General features: G+C 47.8%; 1 protein-coding gene across 1 annotated transcript in view; it reads right to left on the bottom strand.

The window, feature by feature from the left end:
* Positions 1 to 26,438, bottom strand: part of mycbpap (mycbp associated protein) — a 158,422-nt gene that overhangs the window by 41,996 nt on the left and 89,988 nt on the right. Inside the window, exons 12-14 of the mRNA XM_070857425.1 lie at positions 24,985 to 25,172; positions 18,253 to 18,399; positions 15,478 to 16,095 (exon numbers count right to left, since the gene is read on the bottom strand). Coding sequence (XP_070713526.1) covers positions 15,478 to 16,095; positions 18,253 to 18,399; positions 24,985 to 25,172 — 953 coding nt within the window. The remainder of the gene's footprint in view (positions 1 to 15,477; positions 16,096 to 18,252; positions 18,400 to 24,984; positions 25,173 to 26,438) is intronic.

The following is a 26,438-nucleotide window of genomic DNA, read 5'->3' as shown; positions in this document are numbered from 1 at the left end:
TCATAGGCAGTCCCTCGAAATCGAAGAAGACTTGCTTCCACTCTAAAAGTGAGTTCTCAGATGGCTGTACAGTCTAAATCCCCTGGGAGGACAGGCGCACCAACATCAGCGTCCTCACTCAGGCTAACAGCCCCAGCATCGAAGCACTGACCACACTCGATCAGCTCTGCCAGGTAGGCCACATAGTCTGCATGCCAGACACGAGACTCCCAAAACAAGTGCTCTACTCTGAGCTCCTTCATGGCAAATGAGCCAAGGTGGGCAGAGGAAGCGTTACAAGGACACCCTCAAAGCCTCCCTGATAAAGTGCAACATCCTCACTGACACCTGGGTGCCCCTGGCCCAAGACCGCCCTAAGTGGAGGAAGTGCATCCGAGAGGGCGGTGAGCACCTCAAGTCTCATCGCCGCGAGCATGCAGAAATCAAGTGCAGGCAGCGGAAAGAGCGTGCGGCAAACCAGTCCCACCCACCCCTTCCCTCAACAACTATCTGTCCCACCTGTGACAGAGTCTGTGGCTCTCGTATTGGACTGTTCAGCCACCAAAGAACTCACTTCAGGAGTGGAAGCAAATCTTCCTCGATTCCGAGGGACTGTCTATGATGATGAGTCTAATACAGGAATTACAGTCTCTGTCACAGGTGGGACAGACAGTGTTTGAAGGAAAGGGTGGGTGGGGAGTCCGGTTTGCCGCACGCTCCTTCCACTGCCTGCGCTTGGTGTGTGCATGCTCCCGGATGCTCTTCCTCCACTTAGGGCAATCTTTGGCCAGGGACTCCCAGGTGTCGGTGGGGATGTTGCATTTTATCAAGGAGGCTTTACGGGTGTCCTTGAAACGTTTCCTCTGCCCACCTGGGGCTCACTTGCCGTGTAGGAGCTCAGAGTAGAGCTGGAATAAAAGGGACAGTGGCAGCATGGATACGGAATTGGCTCAGTGACAGGAAACAGAGTGTAGTGGTGAACGGTTGTTTTTCGGACTGGAGGAAGGGAGACGGTGGTGTTTCCCAGGGGTCGGCACTGGGACCACTGCTTTTCTTGACATATATTAATGACTTGGATTTCAAAATTTGCAGATGAAACAAAACTTGGAAGTATAGTGAACAGTGAGGAGGATAGTGATATAGACATAGACAGCTAGTGAAATGAGCAGACATGTGGCAAATTAAATTTAACGCAGAAAAGTGTGAAGTGATACATTTTGGTAGAAAGAATGAGGAGAGGAAATATAAACTAAAGGTTACAATCCTAAAGGGGTGCATGAACAGAGAGACCTGGGGGTATATGGGCATAAATCATTGAAGGTGGCAGGGCAAGTTGAGAAAGCGGTTAAAAAAGCTTACGGGATCCTGGGCTTCATAAACAAAGGCATAGAGTACAAAAACATGGAAATTATGCACCTGTGTAAAGCAGTGGTTCAGCCCCAACTGGAGTATTGTGTCCAATTCTGGGCATTTTAGGAAGGATGTGAATAGACTGGAGAAGCTGGGGTTATTCTCTTTGGACCAGAGAAGGTTGAGGGGAGATTTGATCGAGGTGTTCAAAATCATGAGGGGTCTGGACAGAGTAGATAGAGAAACTGTTCCCATTGGTGGAAGGGTCGCGAACCAGAGGACACAGATTTAAGGTGATTGGCAAAAGAACCAAAGGCCACACAAGAAAAAACATTTTTACGCAGCGAGTGGTTAGGATCTGGAATGCACTGCCTGAAAGGGTGGTGGAGGCAGACTCAATTACTGCTTTCAAAAGGGAATTGGATAATGGACTTTCTGTAGTCCCTTGTTCAGGCCCTAGTTGGATAATGGACTTTCTGTAGTCCCTTGGTCAGGCCCTGGGGCCAGGCGAAGCTGTGGGTCTTTATTCCCCTTAGTGGCATCCCGACCTGCGTGGAAACACCAGCCGCAGGTCGGTGGTATGAGGAGGAACATGCCACTTCTAGATACAACGCAAGCCATTCCAGGAGGGCAACGGCTTCGAGGAGGGCGACCGGGTGATGTCACCAAAACCCAAGTCGCCGATTGGAGCATGGGCAGGAACTTCGGCGCGGTGCAGCAAATGATCAGGGGGGGAGGTGCGGCGAGAGATCATGGCGGAGGTGCGGCGAGAGATCAGGGCGGAGGTGCGGCGAATGGCGAGGAACAGAGAGAGATCGGGGCACACGAGTGATGTGATCGGAGCCCAGGAAAGGCGAGAGTATGGGGCCCAGAAGAAGTGAGAGCCCAGGGGCAGCACGGGCCAGCCCACACTGCGATATGTGTGCGCACTAGGTCTGTGCAGCAGAACTGGTCTCCAGTCGTCTTCATTACCCTTTGCCACTGGACCAAGACCTCGCTCTGTCGAGCCCGTGTGGTGGCTGGTGTGCAACGGCCACCACACGTTAAAAAAATCCACGCACAGGCATCTTCCACCCTTCAATATGTATTTCGGGATCTGGAATATTAGGTTCTCATCATAGAAACATAGAAAAATAGGTGCAGGAGTAGGCCATTCGGCCCTTCGAGCCTGCACCACCATTCAATAAGATCATGGCTGATCGTTCCTTCAGTACCCCTTTCCTGCTTTCTCTCCATATCCCTTGTTCCCCTTAACTGCAAGAGCCATATCTAACTTCCTCTTGAATATATCCAGTGAACTGGCATCAACAACTCTCTGTGGCAGGGAATTCCACAGGTTAACAACTCTCTGAGTGATGAAGTTTCTCCTCATCTCAATCCTAAATGGCCTACCCCTTATCCTAAGACTATGTCCCCTGGTTCTGGACTTTCCCAACATCAGGGACATTCTTCCCGCATCTAACCGGTCCAGTCCCGTCAGAATTTTATATGTTTCTATGAGATCCCCTCTCATCCTTCTAAACTCCAGTGAATAAAGGCCCAGTTGATCCAGTCTCTCCTCATATGACAGCCCAGCCATCCCTGGAATCAATCTGGTGAACCTTCGCTGCACTCCCTCAATAGCAAGAATGTCCTTCCTCAGACTAGGAGACCAAAACTGAACACAATATTCCAGGTGAGGCCTCACTAAGGCCCTGTACAACTACAGTAAGATCTCCCTGCTTCTATATTCAAATCCCCTAGCTATGAAGGCCAACATACCATTTGCCTTCTTTACCGCCTGCTGTACCTACATGCCCATTTTCAGTGACTGATGAACCATGACACCCAGGTCTCGTTGCACCTCCCCTTTTCCTCGTCTGCCGCCATTCAGATAATATTCTGGCTTCGTGTTTTTGCCCCCAAAATGGATAACCTCACATTTATCCACATTATACTGCATCTGCCATGCATTTGCCCTCTCACCAAACCTGTCCAAGTCATCCTGCAGCCTCTTAGCGTCCTCCTCACAGCTCACTCCGCCACCCAGCTTAGTGTCATCTGCAAACTTGGAGATATTACACTCTATTCCTTCATCCAAATCGTTAATGTATATTGTAAAGAGCTGGGGTCTCAGCACTGAGCCCTGCGGCACTCCACTAGTCACTGCCTGCCATTCTGAAAAGGACACGTTTATTCCGACTCTCTGCTTCCTGTCTGCCAACCAGTTCTCTATCCACGTCAGTATATTACCCCCATTACCATGTGCTTTGATTTTGCACACCAATCTCTTGTGTGGGACCTTGTCAAAAGCCTTCTGAAAGTCCAAATACACCACATCCACTGGTTCTCCTTTGTCCGTTCTGCTAGTTACATCCTCAAAAAATTCCAGAAGATTCATCAAGCATGATTTCCCCTTCATAAATCCATGCTGACTTGGACCGATCCTGTCACTGCTTTCCAAATGCGCTGCTTTTACGTCCTTCACGATCGATTCCAACATTTTCCCCACTACTGATGTCAAGCTAACCGGTCTATAATTACCCGCTTTCTCTTTCCCTCCTTTTTTAAAAAGAGGTGTTACATTAGCTACCCGCCAGTCCATGGGAACTGATCCAGAGTCGATAGACTGTTGGAAAATGATCACCAATGCATCCACTATTTCTAGGGCCACTTCCTTGAGCACTCTGGGATGCAGACTATCAGGCCACGGGGATTTATCGGCCTTCAATACCATCAATTCCCCTAACATAATTTCCCGCCTAATAAGGATATCCTTCAGTTCCTCCTTCTCACTAGACCCACTGTCCTCTAGTACCTTCGGAAGGTTATTTGTATTTTCCTTCGTGAAGACAGAACCGAAGAATTGGTTCGATTGGTCTGCCATTTCTTTGTTCCCCATTATAATTTCACCTGAATCCGACTGCAAGGGACCTACGTTTGTCTTTACTAATCTTTTTCTCTTCACATATTTATAGAAGATTTTGCAGTCAGTTTTTATATTCCCTGCAAGTTTCCTCTCGTACTCTATTTTCCCCCTCTTAATTAAACCCTTAGTCCTCCTCTGTTGAATTCTAAATTTCTCCCAGTCCTCAGGTTTGTTGCTTTTTCTAGCCAATTTATATGCCTCTTCCTTGGCTTTAACACTATCCTTAATTTCCTTTGTTAGCCATGATTGAGCCACCTTCCCAGTTTTATTTTTACTCCAGATAGGGATGTACATTTGCTGAAGTTCATCCATGTGATCTTTAAATGTTTGCCATTGCTTATCCACCGTCAACCCTTTTAGTATCGTTTGCCAGTCTATTCTAGCCAATTCATGCCTCATACCATCAAAGTTATGTAGGGGTGGACGAAAACCCCCTCATTTTACCCAGAAGGAAAAGAGCTGTGGGATCTGTCTGTGCCGCAATGTGAATTGAAACCGAGACGGTTTGACCTTGGCAGAGCAGTGATTGGACGGGGGAGGACACCAGAGGGCCAATGGTGGGACAGAGTCAGCCCGAAGCATGGGGCTTTCAAGCCAATGGGAGAGCATTTGCTCGAAAACTGTGGGACTGACTCATCGCCATTATCGGGCTATTGTCTTCCCTATGTTTACACTATGGAGGGAAATTATGCAGACCTTCAGAAAACTAGGGAACCTAAAACAACCCAAGGGCCTACACAATGGCTACAGGAGGCCAACGCAATCAACACCTACTCAAACCTTGAGTAGGTTAACATCAGTGGAAAAAAACCCCGTAATAATCTAAAACTGCTGCATTTTTCAAAATCACAAAGCCCACCAATGGGAAGGATCGATTTCAGCACGAGAGGCGGAATGGATAATATGGCTATAAAAAGGGGTTTCTGACGCAGTGTGTGTGCGCTCTGCTCTCGTGATCCAACAACCAGCAAGCCTCTCGACACTGAAGGAAAACCAGTGTCCGAAGACACCGAAGATAGAAGAAACAAACCACCAGACTGCAAAAGGCACAGTAGTGAGTATAACCTCTGGTCCCCAGAACTCCCAACTCAGTTAGGCCAGGGAAAGGTGGGAGGTTGGGCATTGTACTGCTAAACTTGTCTAAAGATTTTCGTTGTGTCCGTTTAGTGGGATTTAGGGGGATTGTTTTGTTGGTGTATTGCTGTTTGTTGAGATACACCTTGTCAAATAAATTGGAAGCCTAAGTTCCTCTTGGAATCACCTTGTCTCAGTTCTATTGTATTACATCTCCTGATCGTGAGTCTTATGTCAGAACAGTGTAAGGGAAGCTAGGAGCGCCTCGAAAATGCTCAACTGTGTGTCACAGGCTAGGGAAGAAGGGGTTAGGAGTGTTTGACACTCACAGGTGCCTCACAGGCTAGGCATAAGCTGTGGGGACGCACGAGTCTTAAAACCCCCTTCATAAGCTGTGGACACAGTCTCTCCAGGGGTGCTCTTGCAGCACTCAGGGTACCTCACAGGCCAGGCATAAGCTGTGAGGGCAGAAGCCCAGAGAGAGACACCCAAGGCACAGCAACTCTCCCCGAGAACCCCTTACAGTTACCTTTCCATAAGTTCAGGACCCTAGTTTCCGAATTAACTTTGTCACTCTCCATCTTAATAAAGAATTCTACCATATTATGATCACTTTTCCCCAAGGGACTTCGCACAACAAGATTGCCAATTAGTCCCTTCTCATTACACAATACCCAGTCTTAGATGGCCAGCTCCCTGGTTGGTTCCTCGACATATTGGTCTCGAAAACCATTCCTAATACACTCCAGGAAATCCTCCTCCACCGCATTGCTACCAGTTCGGTTAGCCCAATCAATGTGTAGATTAAAGTCGCCCATGATTACTGCTGTACCTTTATTGCACACATCCCTTATTTCTTGTTTGATGCAGTCCCCAACCTCACTATTACTATTTGGTGGTCTATACACAACTCCCACTAGTGTTTTCTGCCCTTTGGAATTCCGCAGCTCCACCCATACCGATTCCACATCATCCAGGCTAATGTCCTTCCTTACATAGAAACATAGAAACATAGGTGCAGGAGTAGGCCATTCGGCCCTTCTAGCCTGCACCGCCATTCAATGAGTTCATGGCTGAACATTCAACTTCAGTACCCCATTCCTGCTTTCTCGCCATACCCCTTGATCCCCCTAGTAGTAAGGACCTCATCTAACTCCTTTTTGAATATATTTAGTGATTGCATTAATTTCATCTTTAACCAGCAATGCCACCCCGCCTCCTTTTCCTTTCTGTCTATCCTTCCTAAATGCTGAATACCCTTGGATGTTGAGTTCCCAGCCTCTGTCACCCTGGAGCCATGTCTCCGTGATGCCAATCACATCGTATCCGTTAACTGCTATCTGCGCAGTTAATTCATCCACTTTATTCCGAATACTCCTCACATTGAGGCACAGAGCCTTCAGGCTTGTCTTTTTAACACACTTTGCCTCTTTAGAATTTGGCTGTAATGTGGCCCTTTTTGTTTTTTGCCTTGGGCTTCTTTGCCCTCCACTTTTTCTATTCTCCTTTCTATATTTTGCTTCTGCCTCCTTTCTATTTCCCTCTGTCTCCCTGCATAGGTTCCCATCCCCCTGCCATATTAGTTTAACTCCTCCCCAACAGCACTAGCAAACACTCCCCCTCGGATATTGATTCCGATCCTGCCCAGGTGCAGACCGTCCGGTTTGTACTGGTCCCACCTCCCCCAGAACCAGTTCCAATGTCCTAAGAATTTGAATCCCTCCCTTCTGCACCACTCCTCAAGCCACGTATTCATCTGAGCTATCCTGCGATTCCTACTCTGATTAGCACGTGGCACTGGTAGCAATCCTGAGATTACGACTTTTGAGGTCCTACTTTTTAATTTAGCATCGAAACACCTGTGAACTCATCCCTTTTTGGTGTGGAAGCAAGTCATCTTCGATACGAGGGACTGCCTAAGAAGAAGGATAAATACCTGAAAGAAAACAATTTGGAGGGCTATGGGGAAAGGGCGGGGGAGTGGGACTAACTGAGGTGCACTTGCAGAGAGCCAGCACGGGTTCGACGGGCCGAATGGCCTTCTTCCGTGCTGTAACCATTCTATGACTCTATGATAAGGGGACACAACATAACAATAAAAAGAATGAGCCAAGCACAGCTGCGATAATCTTGTCCTCATCCAATGACTGTATATCCGTGGTGACAGAACTTTATTATTATTGAGGAGCTAAAGAGGAAAGGGCAATGGTCAAAAAACGTCAACACGGATCCCCCGCAGCACCTGGCCTTACTGTCACTATGAGGACAGCTTACTAGTTTCCTGCCGCTCAGCGTGCACTGGTCTTATTGCACGAGGAGTACAAGGGCTGGGAATTTCAGGCAGGAGCTGGCAGCAATGAGCTACCATTCAGCACTAGGAGGGGTTAAGGGACAGTGGGCACGGAGCAAATGACATGGGGTAGTGAGAGTGTTTTTTTTTTTAAATTGTGGCCAATTCCAAACAGACTGTGTGTGGGTGGAGCACCGATCCCAGTTTTAATATCTTCCAAGGGCCTAACAATCCTTGCACAGAACTTGCCGCAGGTTCCAACACCCTTCACACTGCCCCCAGTACCTGGGCACACTGGGTGCATTCTCTGTGGTGTGCGGGGCGGGTGCAGTGAAGCACCATCAACCCCTCAGTGTTCGGGCTCACGCAATGCAAGTATGGTCCCAGCAACGATCAGCGTCTTCAGAGGAGGAGGGGTGAAAACAGGCACAAGAATAATCTATAACACTGCACAGCAATCGAGAGGGGAATGGATTTGCTTGAACTTCAAGGGTATGGGAGCCTTGTGGTTATGGTATTGGACTTAACCTGGTCATTTGTGGGCGGCATCAGAAAAATGACCACGAATGCTGCAGGGTTGTCATTAAATGCCAACTAGTTCACCGGGCTCCTTCAGGAAAGGAAAGCTGGCCCACCTCTCCCGCCTGGTCTTACCTGCACTATGTTTGACCAATGCCTTCAGGGCAAACTGGGCTGGGCAACAGGTAACCACCACGTCCACAAAACAAATTTTAAAAAATACATTGATCTCATCTAGTTCCTAACCCCTGTATGGAAAGTAATTTTACATAGAAACATAGAAAACAGGTGCAGGAGTAGGCCATTCGGCCCTTCGAGCCTGCAACACCATTAAATACGATCATGGCTGATCATTCACCTCAGTGCCCCTTTCCTGCTTTCTCTCCATACCCCTTGATCCCTTTAGCCGTCAGGGCCATATCTAACTCCCTCTTGAATATATCTAACAAACTGGCCTCAACAACTCTCTGCGGTAGGGAATTCCACAGGTTAACAATTCTCTGAAGGAAGAAGTTTCTCCTCATCTCGGTCCTAAATGGCTTACCCCTTATCCTTAGACTGTGACCCCTGGTTCTGGACTTTCCCAACATCGGGAACATTCTTCCTGCATCTAACCAGTCCAGTCCCGTCAGAATTTTATATGTTTCTATGAGACCCCTCTCATTCTTCTAAACTTCAGTGAATACAGGCCCAGTTGATCCAGTCTCTCCTCATATGTCAGTCCTGCCATCCCGGGAATCAGTCTGGTGAACCTTCGCTGCACTCCCTCTGTTGTGTATCTATAAAGCATGCACTCTCATGTTCCGCCACCAGGGAGCTCATCCCCTGAAGTCCGAAGGGATTCCAGCATCCCTTGGGAGCACTGTATGTAAGCCGGCTCCTAAGGCCTGTTCCTCACTCTGGAGTGTCTTATTAAAGACTGAGGTCACTGTTACTTTAACCTCCTTGTGTGCAGCCTCATCTGTGTTAGGAACACAATAACTGGTGACGAGAATACGAATCCAAAGCAAAGTTGCAGCAAACTGTGGGAATCCTGGAGAAGTTCTCGGAGGGTGAGGACTGGGAAGCCTATGTCGAATTGCTAGACCAGTACTTTGTAGCCAACGAGCTGGACGGAGAAGGAAGCGCTGCAAAAAGGAGAGTGGTCCTCCTCACAGTCTGCGGGGCACACCTACAGCCTCATGAAGAATCTTCTGGCTTTGGTGAAACCCCACAGATAAGTCGTATGAAGAGCTGTGTACACTGGTTCGGGTGCATCTTAACCCGAGGGAGAGCGTGCTGATGGCGAGGTATCGGTTCTACACGTGCCAGCGATCTGAAGGTCAGGAAGTGGCGAGCTACGTCGCCGAGCTAAGGCGACTTGCAGGACAATGTGAGTTTGATGGCTACCTGGAGCAAATGTTCAGAGACTTTTTTGTACTGTCCTACCAAAACTTTTGACTGTAGAGACACCGACCCTCAGTAAGGCCATTGCGATAGCACAGGTATTTATGTCCACCAGTGATAACACCAAACAAATCTCTCAGCACACAAGTGCTAGCAACGTTCATAAATTAACTGGAACTGTGTTTGCGAGCAGAAATGTACAGGGCAGAAACCACGAGTCTGCAACTGCCAGCAGACCTCAGGTGACCCAGATGACTCAGAGTCCCCAACAAAGGATGAATGCAAGGCAATTCACACCTTGTTGGCATTGTGGAGGTTTCCATTCAGCCTATTCATGCCGCTTCAAAGGGTATGTTTGCAAGAGCTATGGAACAATGGGGCACCTCCATCAAAACCTCTGCAAAACCTGCTAACCACCATGTGGCAGAGGAAGATCGGTCCATGGTGGATCAAAGCAATTTCAAGCCTCAGAGAGAGGAGGCAGATGCTGAAGTACACAGGGTGCACACATTTTTGACGAAATGTCCACCTATAATGCTACACGTAAAAGTGAATGGCTTACCCGTAGCCATGGAACTGGACACTGGTGCTAGCCAATCCATCATGAGTAAAAAGATGTTTGAGAGACTGTGGTGCAACAAGGCATTCAGACCAGCCCTGAAACACATGAAACTGAGAACGTACACCAAAGAGCTTATCACTGTCCTGGGCAGCGCCATGGGGTCAAGGTCATCTACGAGGGCACGGTGCACGAACTGCCACTCTGGATTGTCCCGGGCGATAGCCCCCACACTGATTAGAAGGAGCTGGCTGGGCAAAATCCACTGGAACTGAGATGACATCCGAGCGCTATCACATGTCGATGAGGCCTCATGTACCCAGGTTCTTAACAAATTTCCTTCCCTTTTTGAACCAGGCATTGAAAACTTTTCCGGGGCGAAGGTGCGAATCCACTTGGTCCCAGAGGCATGACCCATTCACCACAAGGCGTGAGCGGTACCTCACATGATGAGGGAGAGAGTGGAAATCGAGCTGGACAGGCTGCAATGCGAGGGCATCATCTCCCCTGTGGAATTCAGTGAGTGGGCCAGCCCGATTGTTCCAGTACTCAAAAGTGATGGCACAGTCAGGATTTGCGGCGATTATAAAATAACTATTAATCGTTTCTCGCTACAGGACCAATACACACTACCTAAGACAGACGACTTATTTGCGACGCTGGCAGGAGGCAAGCTCGACCTGACTTCGGCCTACATGACACAGGAGCTGGAGAAGTCTTCGAAGGGCCTCACCTGCATCAACACGCACAAGGGACTGTTCATCTACAACAGATGCCCGTTTGGAATTCGGTCGGCTGCAGCGATCTTCCAGAGAAACATGGAGAGCCTACTCAAGTCGGTACCACACATGGTGGTCTTTCAAGACGACATATTGGTCACGGGTCGGGACACCGCCGAGCACCTACAAAACCTGGAGGAGGTCCTCCAGCGACTGGATCGCGTAGGGCTGCGGCTGAAGAGGTCGAAATACGTCTTCACGGCAACAGAAGTGGAGTTTTTGGGGAGAAAGATCGTGGCGGACGGCATTCGGCCCACAGACGCCAAGACAGAGGCTATCAGGAATGCGCCCAGGCCACAGGACATCATGGAGCTGCGGTCGTTCCTGGGACTCCTCAACTATTTTGGTAACTTCCTACCGTGGTTAAGCACCCTTTTAGAGCCCCTACATGTGTTATTGTGCAAATGTGAGAAGAGGGTATGGGGAAAAAACCAAGTAATTGCTTTTGAGAAAGCCAGAAATATTTTATGCTCCAACAAGCTGCCTGTACTGTATAACCCGTGTAAAAGACTTGTGCTAGCATGTGACGCGTCGTCATATGGAGTCGGGTGTGTATTACAACAAGCTAACGTTGCAGGGAAGTTGCAACCTGTCGCCTATGATTCCAGGAGCTTGTCTAAGGCCGAGAGGGTCTACAGCATGATTGAGAAAGAGGCATTAGCGGTGTGTTCGGGGTAAAGAAAATGCATCAGTACCTGTTTGGCCTCAAATTTGAGCTGGAAACCGATCACAAGCCACTCACATCCCTTTTCGCTGAAAACAAGGGGATAAATACTAATGCCTCAGCCCGCATACAAAGGTGGGCACTCGCGCCATCAGCATACCATCTGCCACAGGCCAGGCACTGAGAACTGTGCGGATGCTCTCAGTCGGCTACCATTGCCCACCACGGGAGTGGAAATGGCGCAGTCTGCAAACTTGTTGATGGTGACGCAGCCCGCTGACTTGTTGATGGTCATGGAAGCATTTGAAAATGATAAATCACCTGTCACGGCCCGCCAGATTAGGACTTGGACCAGCCAAGATCCTCTGCTGTCCCTAGTAAAAAACAGTGTACTGAATGGGAGCTGGGCCAGCATCCCTGTTGAAATGCAAGAGCCAATCAAGCTGTTCCAGCGGCGAAAGGACAAGCTGTCCATTCAGGCAGATTGCCTGTTGTGGGGTAACCGCGTAGTGCTACCAAAAAAGGGCAGGGAGACGTTCATCTCGATCGCCACAGCACACACCCAGGTATAGTAATGATGAAAGCGATAGCCAGATCCCACGTGTGGTGGCCCGGTATCGACTCTGACTTCGAGTCCTGTGTACGGCAATGCAGCGTATGTGCTCAGTTGAGCAACGTGCCCAGAGAGGCACCACTAAGTTTGTGGTCCTGGCCCTCCAGACCATGGTCGAGGATCCATGTCGACCATGCAGGCCCATTTCTCGGTAAAATGTTCCTGGTGATGGTGGATGCTTTTTCAAAATAGATTGAATGTGAAATAATGTCGGGAAGCACCGCCACCGCCACCATTGAAAGCCTGAGGGCCATGTTTGCCACCCACGGCCTGCCTGACACACTGGTCAGTGACAACGGGCCATGTTTCACCAGTGCCGAATTTAAAGAATTCATGACCTGCAATGGGATCGAACATGTCACCTCGGCCCCGTTTAAACCAGTCTCCAATGGGCAGGCAGAGCGGGCAGTACAAACCATCAAACAAAGCCTTAAACGAGTCACAGATGGCTCACTCCAAACCCGCCTGTCCTGAGTACTGCTCAGCTACCGCACGAGACCCCACTCGCTCACAGGGGTGCCCCCGGCTGAAAAGGGCACTTAAAACCAGACTCTCGCTGGTTCACCCCAACCTGCATGATCAGGTAGAGAGCAGCGGCAGCAACAAAATGTAAACGATGGTCGTGCCACTGTGTCACGGGAAATTGATCTGAATGACCCTGTGTATGTGCTAAACTATGGACATGGTCCCAAGTGGATCGCGGGTACGGTGATAGCTAAAGAAGGGAATAGGGTGTTTGTAGTCAAACTAGACAATGGACAAATTTGCATAAAGCACCTGGACCAAATAAGGCTGTGGTTCACAGACTGCCCTGAACAACCCACAGCAGACACCACCTTTATCGAGCCCACAACACACACCCAAAAGATCAACGACACCACGCCGGACCAGGAAATCGAACCCATCACGCCCAAAAGCCCAGCAAGGCCAGGCTCACCTAGCAGCCCTGCAGGGCTAACAATACGCCAGCCCAGCGAGGGCACAGCGAACACACCAGAACAGACATTTGTACCGAGGCAGTCCACCAGGGAAAGAAAGGCTCCAGACCGCCTCACCTTGTAAATAGTTTTCACTTTGACTTTGGGGGGCGGAGTGATGTTGTGTATCTGTAAAGCATGCACTGCCATGTCCCACCACCAGGGAGCTCATTCCCTGAAGTCCCAAGGGATCCCAGCATCCCTTGGGAGCACTGTATATAAGCCGGCCCCTAAGGCCTGTTCCTCACTATGGAGCGTCTTATTAAAGACTGAGGTCACTGTTACTTTAACCTCCCTGTGTGCAGTCTCATCTGTGTTAGGAACACAATACCCTCAATAGCAAGAACGTCCTTCCTCAGATTAGGAGACCAAAACTGAACACAACATTCCAGGTGAGGCCTCATCAAGGCCCTGTACAATTGCATTAAGACTCCCATGCTCCCATACTCAAATCCACTAGCTATGAAGGCCAACATGCCATTTACCTTCTTCACTGCCTGCTGTACCTGCATGCCAACTTTCAATAGGTACCATGACACCCAGGTCTCGTTGCATCTCCCATTTTCCTAATCTGTCGCCATTCAGAAAATATTCTGCCTTCCTGTTTTTGCCACCAAAGTGGATAACCTGACATTTATCCACATTATACTGCATCTGCCATGCATTTGCCCACTCACCTAACCTGTCCAAGTCACCCTGCAGCCTCTTAGCATCCTCCTCACAGCTCACACCGCCACCCAGCTTAGTGTCATCTGAAAACTTGGGAGATATTACACTCAATTCCTTCATCTAAATCATTGATGTATATTGTAAATAGCTGGGGTCGCAGCACTGAGCCCTGCAGCACCCCACTAGTCACTGCCTGCAATTCTGTGAAGGACCCGTTTAATCCGACGCTCTGCTTCCTGTCTGCCAATCAGTTCTCTATCCACGTCAATACAGTACCCCAATATCATGTGCTTTAATTTTGCACACCAATCTCTTGTGTGGGACCTTGTCAAAAGCCTTTTGAAAGTCCAAATACAGCACATTCCCTGGTTCTCCCTTGTCCACTCTACTAGTTACATCCTCAAAAAATTCTGGAAGATTTGTCAGGCATGATTTCCTTTTCATAAATCCATGCTGACTTGGACCGATCCTGTCAATCCTTTCCAAATGTGCTGCTATTTCATCTTTAATAATTGATTCCAACATTTTCCCCACTACTGATGTCAAGCTAACCGGTCTATAATATCCCGTTTTCTTTCTCACTCCTTTTTTTAAAAAGTGGTGTTACATTACTACCCTCCAGTCCATAGGAACTGATCCAGAGTCGATAGACTGTTAGAAAATGATCACCAATGCATCCACTATTTCTAGGGCCACTTTCTTGAGCTCTCTGGCAGACTATCAGGCTCTGGGGATTTATCAGCCTTCAAACCCATCAATTTCCCTAACACAATTTTCTGACTAATAAGGATTTCCTTCAGTTCCTCCTTCTCGCTCGGTCCCCTAGTATTTCCGGAAGGTTATATGTGTCTTCCTTCGTGAAGACAGAACCAAAGTATTTGTTCAACTGGTCTGCCATTTCTTTGTTCCCCATTATAAATTCACCTGATTCTGACTGCAAGGGACCTACATTTGTCTTCACTAATCTTTTTCTCTTCACATATCTTTCGAAGTTTTTGCAGTCAGTTTTTATGTTCCCAGCAAGCTTCCTCTCATACTCTATTTTCCCCCTCCTAACTAAACCCTTTGTCCTCCTCTGCTGAATTCTAAGTTTCTCCCAGTCCTCAGGTTTGCTGCTTTTTCTGGCCAATTTATATGCCTCTTCCTTGCATTTAACACCTTATCCCTAATTTCCCTTGTTAGTCACGGTTGAGCCACCTTCCCCGTTTTATATTTACTCCAGACAGGGATGTACAATTGTTGAAGTTTATCCATGTGATCTTTAAATGTTTGCCATTGCCTATCCACCGTCAACCCTTTAAGTCTCATTCGCCAGTCTATTCTAGCCAATTCACGTCTCATATCATCGAAGTTACCTTTCCTTAAGTGCAGGACCCTAGTCTCTGAATTAACTGTGTCACTCTCCATCTTAATAAAGAATTCTACCATATTATGGTCACTCTTCTCCAAGGGGCCTCGCACAACAAGATTGCTAATTAGTCCCTTCTCATTACACATCACCCAGTCTAGGATGGCCAGCCCTCTAGTTGGTTCCTCGACATAATTGGTCTGGAAAACCATCCCTAATACACTACAGGAAATCCTCCTCCACCATATTGCTACCAGTTTGGTTATACCAATCTATATGTAGATTAAAGTCACCCATGATAACTGCTTAAATCAAAATGATCGTATCGTGTTGAGAAACAGCAGCAACAAAGAAACTTGTACCTGTCTAAAGGAAGCGATGGACAGGTCCCACTGGAGTTCCAATTCCTCAGCGGGTAGAGCTTTGTTGGTTGGTATGGCTTCATCTGGGGGCTTCACGCTGTCCGGATGTTCTGCGGTTTCCGGATGTTCCACAAGTTGAGGAGACCCCTTGCTGGAGGAATATACCTTGTGCTTGGAATGCGACAGCTCTGATTCGTCAGAAGGCGTGACTTTATCGTGGGACTTTTTCTTGTCTGGATGCTCGACATGAAGAGAAGAGCGCTTGCTGGAGGAATGGATCCTGTGCTTGGCGTGCACCTCCTCCTGTTCGTCGGGTGGCGTGACTTTACCGTGGGACTTTGCACTCTCTGGATGTTCTGCACCTTGAGAAGTCACCTTGCCAGCTGAATGGGTCCTCTCCTTGGAAGGCTCCTCCAATTCGTCAGATAGTGGAGCTTTGTTTGTTGGTGTGGCTTTATGGGGGGGCTTCACGTTCTCCCGACTTACCTTACACTGAGAAGACACCTTGCCAGGGAACTGGCTAATCTCACTTGCTGCTTTTTCTTCACCGTCACTTTGTACAAAGCACTGTTTCCATAATTCCTTGAGGCTTTGCACAACATCGAGCTTGTAGTGCAGCTGCGGAGGAGAAAAAAATAAATTTTGGTTAGATGAATTCCCCAGCGACTGCTCCAGTGCATTTTTATTGACAGAATTAGCAATGTTGCTGATTTGTCAGAATGAATTCTGCAATGGGAGGATTTTCTTCACATACTATTTTCTTTATCCCCTCCTCCTCCTCATTGACTTGTGCTGCCTTTGGCACTTTGCCCCAAGTGAGACTAGGCATAATGTTGGCAGTAGGCTATTCAACTGTGGGAGACTGCTATTGTCAGAGGGCCCGGGGAGGGTCAGGGAGGGGCCGTATTTCAGCAGGAGGTCTCCGCATTGCCCACCGTAACTTTGATAGATCAGCGGAAACCTCCGGAGAGGGACTGTGAGCGGTCATTTACGGCGTCCCACCCATCTTCTGCCGATTAAGGGAACCCCCGGGCTCCGATGTCCACACACCATTGCCATTGCCTTCATGATACACACCATATTGTGCAGGTTGTATCTTGAGGAATTGCTGGACTAGAGCAATTCAGCTCTGGAAGATGCTTCAGTCCCAGTTTTCCACCCTTTGTTTCAATCGCACCTTCCAATTTCTTCCTCCATCTTTTGGCATCTACTCCTCGACTTTGATTTATAAAGTGCTCTGCGCCTTTTGTTTTATGTGAAAGGTACGATATAGAGACAAGGTGTTATTAACATTCATTGTTACAGATTTAGTATCTCACTGTGGAGGCAACATTTGACTGGGTGTGTTAACTTATCAACTGTGCATTAGAATATCATCATAGGCAGTCCCTCAGAGCGAGGATGACTTGCTTCCACGCCAAAAAAGGATGAGTTCACAGGTGTTTCAATGAAGGACCTAATATTCCAGGTCCCGAACTACATCCTGAAGGGTGGAAGATGCCTGTGTGTGGAGTTTTTTAACGTGTGGTGGCCATTGCACACCAGTCACCACACGGGCTTGACAGAGCTAGATCTTGGGAGCACCGTGGAGGCCCCGACCTGCATGAGAACACCAATGGCAGGTCAGGGACATAAAAGGAGCGGAGGTGCGGGCCCCGGGAGCAGCATGGAGGCCACTCCAGGGAGCGGCGCGAGCTGGTGCAGGAGGGCGACGGCAGCGAAGAGTGACGTCATCAAGGTCCAGGTCGGTGATTGGAGCGTGGGCAGGTACAGCAGGAGCGGCGAGAGATTGTGGAGGGAGGTGATCGGGGCCCAGGAAAGGCGTGAGTTCGGGGCCAGGGGCAGCACGTGCCAGCCCACACTGCGATATGCGTGCGCACTAGGTCCATGCAGCAGAGCAAGTCTCCAGTCATCTTGGATAACCCTTGCCACTGGATCAGAACATATAGTGCAGATGGCTGGGCAGCTTCTGTTGTATAACTGTACAGCGGGACCTGGGGGTACTTGTGCATGAAACATAAAAGGATAGTATGCAGGTAGAGCAAGTGATCAGGAAGGCCAATAATATCTTGGCCTTTATTGCAAAGGGGATAAGAGTATAAAAGCAGGGAAGTCTTGCTACAGCTAGGTGAGGCCACACCTGGAATACTGCGTGCAGTTTTGGTTTCCATATTTACGAAAGGATATACTTGCTTTGGAGGCAGTTCAGAGAAGGTTCACCAGGTTGATTCCAGGGATGAGGGGTTTGACTTATGAGGAAAAGTTGAGTAGATTGGGCCTCTACTCATTGGAAATCAGAAGAATAAGAGGTGATCTTATCGAAACGTATAAGATTATGAGGGAGCTTGAAAAGGTGGATGCAGAGAGGATGTTTCCACTGATAGGGAAGACTAGAACTAGAGGGCATGATCTTAGAATAAGGGGCCGCCCATTTAAAACTGAGATGAGGAGAAATTTCTTCTCTCAGAGGGTTGTAAATCTGTGGAATTCACTGTCTCAGAGAGCTGTGGAAACTGGGACATTGAATAAATTTAAGACAGAAATAGACAGTTTCTTAAACGATAAGGAGATAAGGGGTTATGGGGAGCGGGCGGGGAAGTGGAGCTGAGTCCATGATCGCATCAGCCACGATATTGAATGGCGGAGCAGGCTCGAGGGGCCGTATGGTCTACTCCTGTTCCTATTTCTTATGTTCTTATAGCTGTGTGAACCTTAAAACCGTGACAACCTTATAGCCCAGAATTCCCTTCATTTGTTGAATTACCAAATTCTTACCTTGGGGTTCTTCTTCTCGAAGACCTCTGATTCAATGAATGGAACTCTGATAGGGGACTGGGATCGCCGTGGGGTGCACACTCCACCTACCAGTTCAATCAGTACATGCCTAACTATGGCTAACTTCTCCTTGTCGTCAAGTTCTTGCTGAAGAGGAGGAAACTCACAGTTAGATGGGAAATAACTGGACAACAATTGTGAAGGAGAGGAATATTCACCCACCCCCAGCTCGCTAACAGGTCCAACATTAGCATTCAGAAGTTGTTGAGACAAGTGTGGAAGTGGTTCCATAGTTGGAAATTTACCTTTCAGCAAAAAAAAACACACACCAATACTTTCAAAAATATGAGTCCTCCAAGTGGCTCAGACAAGGTTATGCAACAACAGCAAGCACTTCCTGGCTTTGATGCAATTTTCACATCAAAGGTTAACCCGGTCGTACCTATGATGTGTCTCAGAAGTGGACCCCACCTGCAGTAAATATTGACAATTGCATATTTCATCTAACATATTTTGTAGGTTGCTGGCTGGTTCTCAGATTCAACTGCTATCAACCCCCAAATTGTCTGAAAATGTGACCATTTTCCTTGAATCCAAGTTATGAATGTAAATTGACCCAACAGTGTTCCCCAGAACGCTTCACTCTACCTCGTGCTTCCTTCTCCTAAGGCAATTCCTTACCCACACCCAGGTTACATACTGAAATCCCACTGATTTCAGTTTCTGTAGCAGCTTTTCAGGGTGACTTGGACAGGTTAGGTGAGTGGGCAAACGCGTGGCAGATGCAGTATAATGTGGATAAATGTGAGGTTATCCACTTTGGTGGTAAAAACACGAAGGCAGAATACTATCTGAATGGTGGCAGATTAGGAAAAGGGGAGGTGCAACAAGACCTGGGTGTCATGGTACATCAGTCATTGAAAGTTGGCATGTAGGTACAGCAGGCGGTGAAGAAGGCAAATGATATTTTGGCCTTCATAGCTAGGGGGTTTGAGTACAGGAGCAGGGAGGTCTTACTGCAGTTGTACAGGGCCTTAGTGAGGTCTCACCTGGAATAGTGTGTTCAGTTTTGATCTCCTAATCTGAGGAAGGACGTTCTTGCTATTGAGAATGTGCAGCGAAGGTTCACCAGACTGATTCCCGGGATGGCATGACTGACATATGAGGAGAGACTGGATCGACTGGGCCTGTATTCACTGGAGTTTAGAAGGATGAGAGGGGATCTCATAGAAACTTATAAAATTCTGACGGGACTGGACAGGTTCGATGCAGGAAGAATGTTCCCGATGTTGGGGAAGTCCAGAACCAGGGGATACAGTCTAAGGATAAGGGATAAGCCATTTAGGACTGAGATGAGGAGAAACTTCTTCACTCTGAGAGTTGTTAACCTGTGGAATTCCCTACCACAGAGAGTTGTTGATGCCAGTTCATTGGATATATTCAAGAGGGAGTTAGATATGGCCCTTACGGCTAACGGGATCAAGGGGTATGGAGAGAAAGCAGGAAAGGGGTACTGAGGTGAATGATCAGCCATGATCTTATTGAATGGTGGTGCAATAAGGGCCAAATGGCCTACTCCTGCACCTATTTTCTATGTTTCTAATCTACCTGTCGCAGAAGTATCTGTCCATGACAATATTGGTAACAGCGACCACTGCAAAGTATGAAGTCCGGTCTTCACACTGGGGACACCCTCCATTGTGTTGTGTGTCACTACCGCCGTGCTAAATGGGATAGATTTAGAACAGATCTAGCAGCTCAAAACTGGGCATCCATGAGGCGCTGTGGGCCATCAGCAGCAGCAGAATTGTATTCCTCCACAATCTGTAACCTCATGGCCCAGCATATCCCTCACTCTACCATTGCCATCAAACCAGGAGACCAACCCTGGTTCAATGAGGAGTGCAGAAGAGCATGCCAGGAGCAGCTCCAGGCATACCTGAAAATGAGGTACCAACCCGGGGAAACTGCAACACAGGACTACATGCATGTGACACAGCGGGAGCATCATGCTATAGACAGAGCTAAACGATCCCACAACCAATGGATCAGCCCAAAGCTCTGCAGTCCTGCCACATCCAGTCCTGAATGGTAGTGGACAATTAAACAACTAACGGGAGGAGGAGTAGGCTCCATGAATATCCCCATCCTCAATGATGGCGGAGCCCAGCACGTGCGTGCAAAAGACAAGGCTGAAGCGTTTACAACCATCTTCAGCCAGAAGTGCCAAGTGGATGATCCATCATCACAGATGCCAGTCTTCAGCCAACTTGATTCACTCCACATGATATCAATGAACCTGCAGAGCGCACTGGATTGTCGTGCTGAAGACATGTGCACCAGAACTAGCCGCGCCTCTAGCCAAGCTGTTCCAGTACAGCTACAGCACTGGCATCTACTCGATAAAGTTGAAAACTGCCCAGGTATGTCCTGTCCACAAAAAGCAGGACAAATCCAATCCAGCCAATTACCGCCCCATCAGTGTACTGTCAATCATCAGCAAAGTGATGGAAGGCGTCATCAACAGTGCTATAAAGTGGCACTTACTCACCAATAACCTGCTCACCGATGCTCAGTTTGGGTTCTGACAGGACCACTTGGCTCCAGACCTCATTACAGTCTTGGTCCAAACATGGACAAAAGAGCTGAATTCCAGAGGTGATGTGAGAGTGAGTACCCTCACTTTGCTTCCAATTTCCAGCCTTCCCTCAGCTTCACATGGTCCATCTCCGACTCTTCCCTTCCCTTCCTCAACTTCTCTGTTTCCATTTCTGGAGACAGGCTAGCGACAAACATTCATTATAAGCCCAATGACTCCCACAGCTCCTTGGACTACACTTCCTCCCACCCCGCATCCTGTAAGGACTCCATTCCATTCTGTCAGTTTCTCCGTCTCCGTCGCATCTGTTCTGACGATGCCACCTTTCACACTAGTGCTTCCAGTATCCTCAACCGAGGATTCCCCTCCACCATGGTTAACATGTCCCTCGACCGTGTCCGTTCTATTTCCCGCACCTCTGCTCTCACCTCTTCCCCTCCCTCCCAGAATCATGACACGGTTCCCCTTGTCCTCACCTTTCACCCACCAGTCTCCACGTTCAACGGATCATCCTCCGCCATTTCCGCCACCTCCAGCGTGATCTCATCACCAATCACATCTTCCCCTCCCCTCCCAGCATTCCGCAGGGACCACTCCCTCCGCGACCCCCTGGTCCATTCCGCAGTCACCCCCAGCAACCCCTCCCCTTCACACGGCACCTTCCCATGCAAGCGCAGGAGATGCAACACTTGCCCTTTTACCTCGTCCATTCCCACTGTCCAGAGCCCCAAACACTCCTTCCAGGTGAAACAGCGATTTACTTGTATTTTTTGCAATTCAGTATACTGTATTCGCTGCTCACGATATGGTCTCCTCTACATTGGGGAGACCAAGCACAGATTGGGTGACCGCTTTGCGGAACACCTCCGTTCAGTCCGTAAGTGTGACCCTGAGCTTCCGGTTGCCTGTCACTTTAATTCCCCGCTCCACTCCCACTCTGACCTCTCCATCCTCAGCCACCTGCACTGTTCTAATGAAGCTCAATGCAAGCTCGAGGAACAGCACCTCATCTTTCGATTGGGCACTTTACAGCCTTCAGGACTCAACATCGAGTTCAACAATTTCAGAGCGTAACCTCTGCCCGTAGTTTTTCAGATGGCAGCTGTTGATGAGCCATTCCCATTGCAGCTTGCAATCTCTCCTACCTTCCACCCTATCACAGACCGTGCCTTTTGTTCTTTCCGCCCCTCCCCCCCTCTTTCCCTGCCTCTGCACCTGCTTAAAATCTGTTACATCTCAAACTTTTCCAGTTCAGACAAAGGGTCAGCGAGCTGAAACATAACTCTGTTTCTCTCTCCACAGATGCTGCCTGGCCTGCTGAGTATTTCCAGTGTTTTCAGTTTTTGTTTCCGATTCCGGCATCCGCAGTACTGTTATTGGGCCGTAACTTGCGGCCTCTCCGAGTCCGTACGATGTGCACACACCTGGCGAGGCCTCGCAAATGCCGGTTCTCAGATCGCAATGCGTATGCGCCAAGAACCGGCTTTTGCGATCAATATGTCTTTTGACAGATCGCACGCATCCCCGGGAGAAGGGCCTTCGCGGGACGGAAATTGGGCTATTTGCCCAACTCTTGTCCAGCGAATGTCCTTCAAACTCTTACGCCTAGTGAAAGCAGGTGGATAGCCTACTTTTAACAGCGCAAGAGTTTTAAAACAGAAAAATTAAATTTAATCACAAATTTTTATAGTAAAAACCCTGTCCATTATTTTTAACCCTATTAAAAACACATTAAAAAAAAGTAAAATATATATATATTTTTCTAAAACATTTAATTTAATTCAATTTCAACTAATTTTAACTAAGTTTGGTGCTTTTTTATTTATTGTGTTGTGTTTCTTGTTTCTGGGGGTATTCTCAGTGATGGTAATGGAAGCCCATACAAAGGGAGCTCCCATTATTATCAATGACAGTATTGGATATTCGTTGGTGGTCCAGGCCCACAGGATCCCAGGATATGAATACGTACTTGGAAGACATGTTCCCGTATGCTGGGCTGCGAAACTAGGCCTCCGACCGCAATCCTACGTTCCTCCAGGACCACCAGGTATTTTCGTTAAAAGAAATTCCGATCGGAGGCGTTTGCCCGAAGGCAGCCTCCGACCCCAATTTTCCCCCCATTGTGTTGTAATGATGCCACTCATTGCGAGCTCGTGTGAACACCTCCAAACTCTCCAAATGGCTCTCTCACACAAGTACTCTCACCAAACTGTGTGCCAGAGGGGACTGAGAAAGGACCTGTGAGCACTGAACCTTTTTGGCATCGAGCCTCCTGACTCTTTAGCCACCCCGATAAAGTACTGTGTAATCTCACCTCTGCTTCACTGGCGGCTTGCCCGAGAAAGCCATGCAGCAACACTTAATTTCAATTCGGGCTCCAAATTGCATTATAGGCCCCTTTAGCTGGATCAACAACTTTAGTTTGTCTAGTATTACCATCTCAAGTTATCACGTAGTTGTTGATCCAGCTTAGATCATCACTGATTATCTTTCTCTCTCATCTCGAATCCCTGACAACGGAGGCAGCTCAAGCCTGGAGCAGCTGGAGGGAGTTTTAAACATAAGCATCTCCCTGACAACGGAGGTAGCTCACGCCTAGAGCAGCTGGAGGAAATTTTAAATATAAGCGTCTCCCTGACAATGGAGGCAGCTCGAGCCCAGAGCAGCTGGAGGGAGTTTTAAACATAAGCGTCTCCCTGACAACGGAAGCAGCTTGAGCCCAGAGCAGCTTGAGGGAGTTTTAAACATAAGCGTCTCCCTGACAATGGAGGCAGCTCGAGCCTGGAGCAACTGGAGGGAGTTTTAAACATAAGCGTCTCCCTGACAACGGAGGCAGCTCGAGCCTAGAGCAGCTGGAGGGAGTTTTAAACATAAGCGTCTCCCTGATAACGGAGGCAGCTCGAGCCTAGAGCAGCTGGAGGGAGTTTTAAACATAAGCGTCTCCCTGATAATGGAGGCAGCTCGAGCCCAGAGCAGCTGGAAGGAGTTTTAAACATAAGCGTCTCCCTGACAATGGAGGCAGCTCGAGCCCAGGGCAGCTGGAGGGAGTTTTAAACATAAGCGTTTCCCTGACAATGGAGGCAGCTCGAGCCCAGAGCAGCTGGAGGGAGTTTTAAACATAAGCGTCTCCCTGACAATGGAGGCAGCTCGAGCCTGGAGCTATTACAGGTCCTGTCAAGGGGACAAATTGAGAAATAAAAACATTATGACATCACAAGGATGGGGACGGTGATTGGTTATTCCATATTAATTGAATTAATGGACAGGGAATGAATCTTAAAGACAGCTAATAACTGATTTAAATTGCTTTAATTGCTGATTTACTCATTTTAACTTAATTTATAATTATGGTATATATTATTTAATTTTCTTCAATTAATATTGAATCTTTATTATACTGATTTTACTATTGTATACTCCTTATTGTATTATTTACAATGTAATTTGAATTTCTTTTTATTTAGTTTTTTCGCCTGTGTCTATCTGCATGCGCATTTTGACTGCCGCTTCGGACCCGAGCCTTTAACCTCTTTTTGCATTTCCTTCTCGTGCTTTTTCTCTCTTTCCCTCAATGGTCAATATCTAAAGTGTTGTAAAATTATTGAGCAGCACCTTGGGATGTTTTACTACTCTAAAGGTGCTATATAAATAAAAGTTATTATTATCAAGTGGCGCTATCCACTATTGTCCGGGTCAATAGGATCCAGTACAGTTATTCCGCATTTTAACATCTAATTAAAACTACATCAAGTAATTCTTATTCAGAACCACCTTACAAAGTTCATTGCATCTAATAACAGTTCAAAATATATCACAGGTCAGAGAGAGAGAAACAGCCTTGGAGGCCAATCAAGTAAGATAGGGAGAGCAAGGTTGGAAAACACTTAAATTGAGCTCGTCTTACAGCCATTTTCTTGTTGATTTAGCAAGTCCTGGACTGTGGAGCAATCTAGTGATACACAGTAAACCTGCAACTATAATGAAAACATATTTCAGCTGTGAAGCACTGCGACATCCTGAGGTTGTGACAGGCACTGTGTAACGACATATTCTCTCTTATTTACTTCAAGCACTATTGCACTGACATCACGCAGCCAGCCAACAGCAGTAAATCCCCAACACTTGTTACTGACCTGCAGCCTTTGTCTTGCGCTCTCATTCCTGTCTTCAAACAGAGCCACGCCCCACAGTGCCACCTGTAGAGACGCCCCTCCCAACAGCACTGGGTGAGTGCAAAACTCCCAGTAATCGGTGAAAATCCCAGCATTTGGTGACTTAAAGGTGAATGCTAAATCAACCGTCTCTCCAGGAAGAATAACTCCTGGGAAAAGAGGATAACACACAGAAATAATCAGGGGCTTGGGTGGTTTGGATTTACAAGTTAAGACAAGATAAAATCCCACTTAAAAGACTCCCCTATGGTCCGGTGGAGATAAGCAGCGCCTGGTTGTAATAGAGCTCTACCTAGTGAACTACTGATGTAATAACAACTACTGATGTATTAATAATAAAAGGTCATGTAGCAAGGTCACATGGTCACAATCTTGTTCAGGAGCCACCTTGTGTGTGTGTGTGTGTGTGTGCTTGTTAGTGGTGTCTGTAAAGATATCACACCGGTGTTGTGATGAGCCATTCAGACCTAATCCCTGAAGTGTGCTTACATCGCTGAGCTCAGCTGAACAACTGACCTCAATGCCCTTGGGCTATGGGTACAGGGGAGAACCAGGTTTGTCACTTCTGCAGGAGGGCGAGTGTGTGTGCGTGCATTTATCAGATGGGAACAGTATCAGGCCCACTTGTGTAGTCAAACAGGCTGCTATGGTCTAGGACGATACATAGAATTACACAGAATGTACAGCACAGAAACAAGCCATTTGGCCCAATTGGTCCATGCCAGTGTTTATGCTCCACACGAGCCTCCTCCCCATCTCTTTACCTAACCCTATTATCACACCATTCCTGTCGCCCTCATGAGTTTATCTATCTTACCCATAAATGCACCTATGCTATTTGCCTCAACTACTCCTTGATATGAAACACTCTCTGGGTAAAGACATTTCTCCTGAATTCCCGACTGGATTTATTAGTGACTTATATTTATGTCCCCTAGTACCAGAGGACAGGCAGCAGCTGTATCCCCACAACAGTCAGTGCCTTGGAGGCCATTCATTGGAGGCCTTCAGCCGAATCTTCCTCTGGACTGGGCCCTGCCATCGTTGCCCTTCTTGATTCACATGAGATAGGCTGGCGACCCAACACTCCTCCACCAGGACAGAGTACGGACCATGAACCTTCCAGCCTGGGGTAAAAGATCATCCTTTAGCTTTTTAGAATGGCCAAGAGAGAAGATTGAAGGGTGATCTGACTGAGGTGTTTAAAATGTTAAAAGGTATCCGATAGGGTCGTTACAGATAAACTATTTTCTCCGGTGGGGAAATCAAGAACGAGGGGACATAATCTTAAAATTAGAGCAAAGCCATTCGGGCGGGGTGGAGGAGGGGCGTTGGTGGAATCAGGAAGCACTTTTTCACACAAAGGGTGGTCGGGCATTAATAATGGGAAACAAGGAAATGGCAGTGACTCTGAA

The sequence above is a fragment of the Pristiophorus japonicus genome, chromosome 16 (genome assembly GCF_044704955.1).
Source record: "Pristiophorus japonicus isolate sPriJap1 chromosome 16, sPriJap1.hap1, whole genome shotgun sequence".
Lineage (NCBI taxonomy): Eukaryota > Metazoa > Chordata > Chondrichthyes > Pristiophoridae > Pristiophorus > Pristiophorus japonicus.
This window is presented reverse-complemented; position numbering and strand designations above follow the sequence as displayed.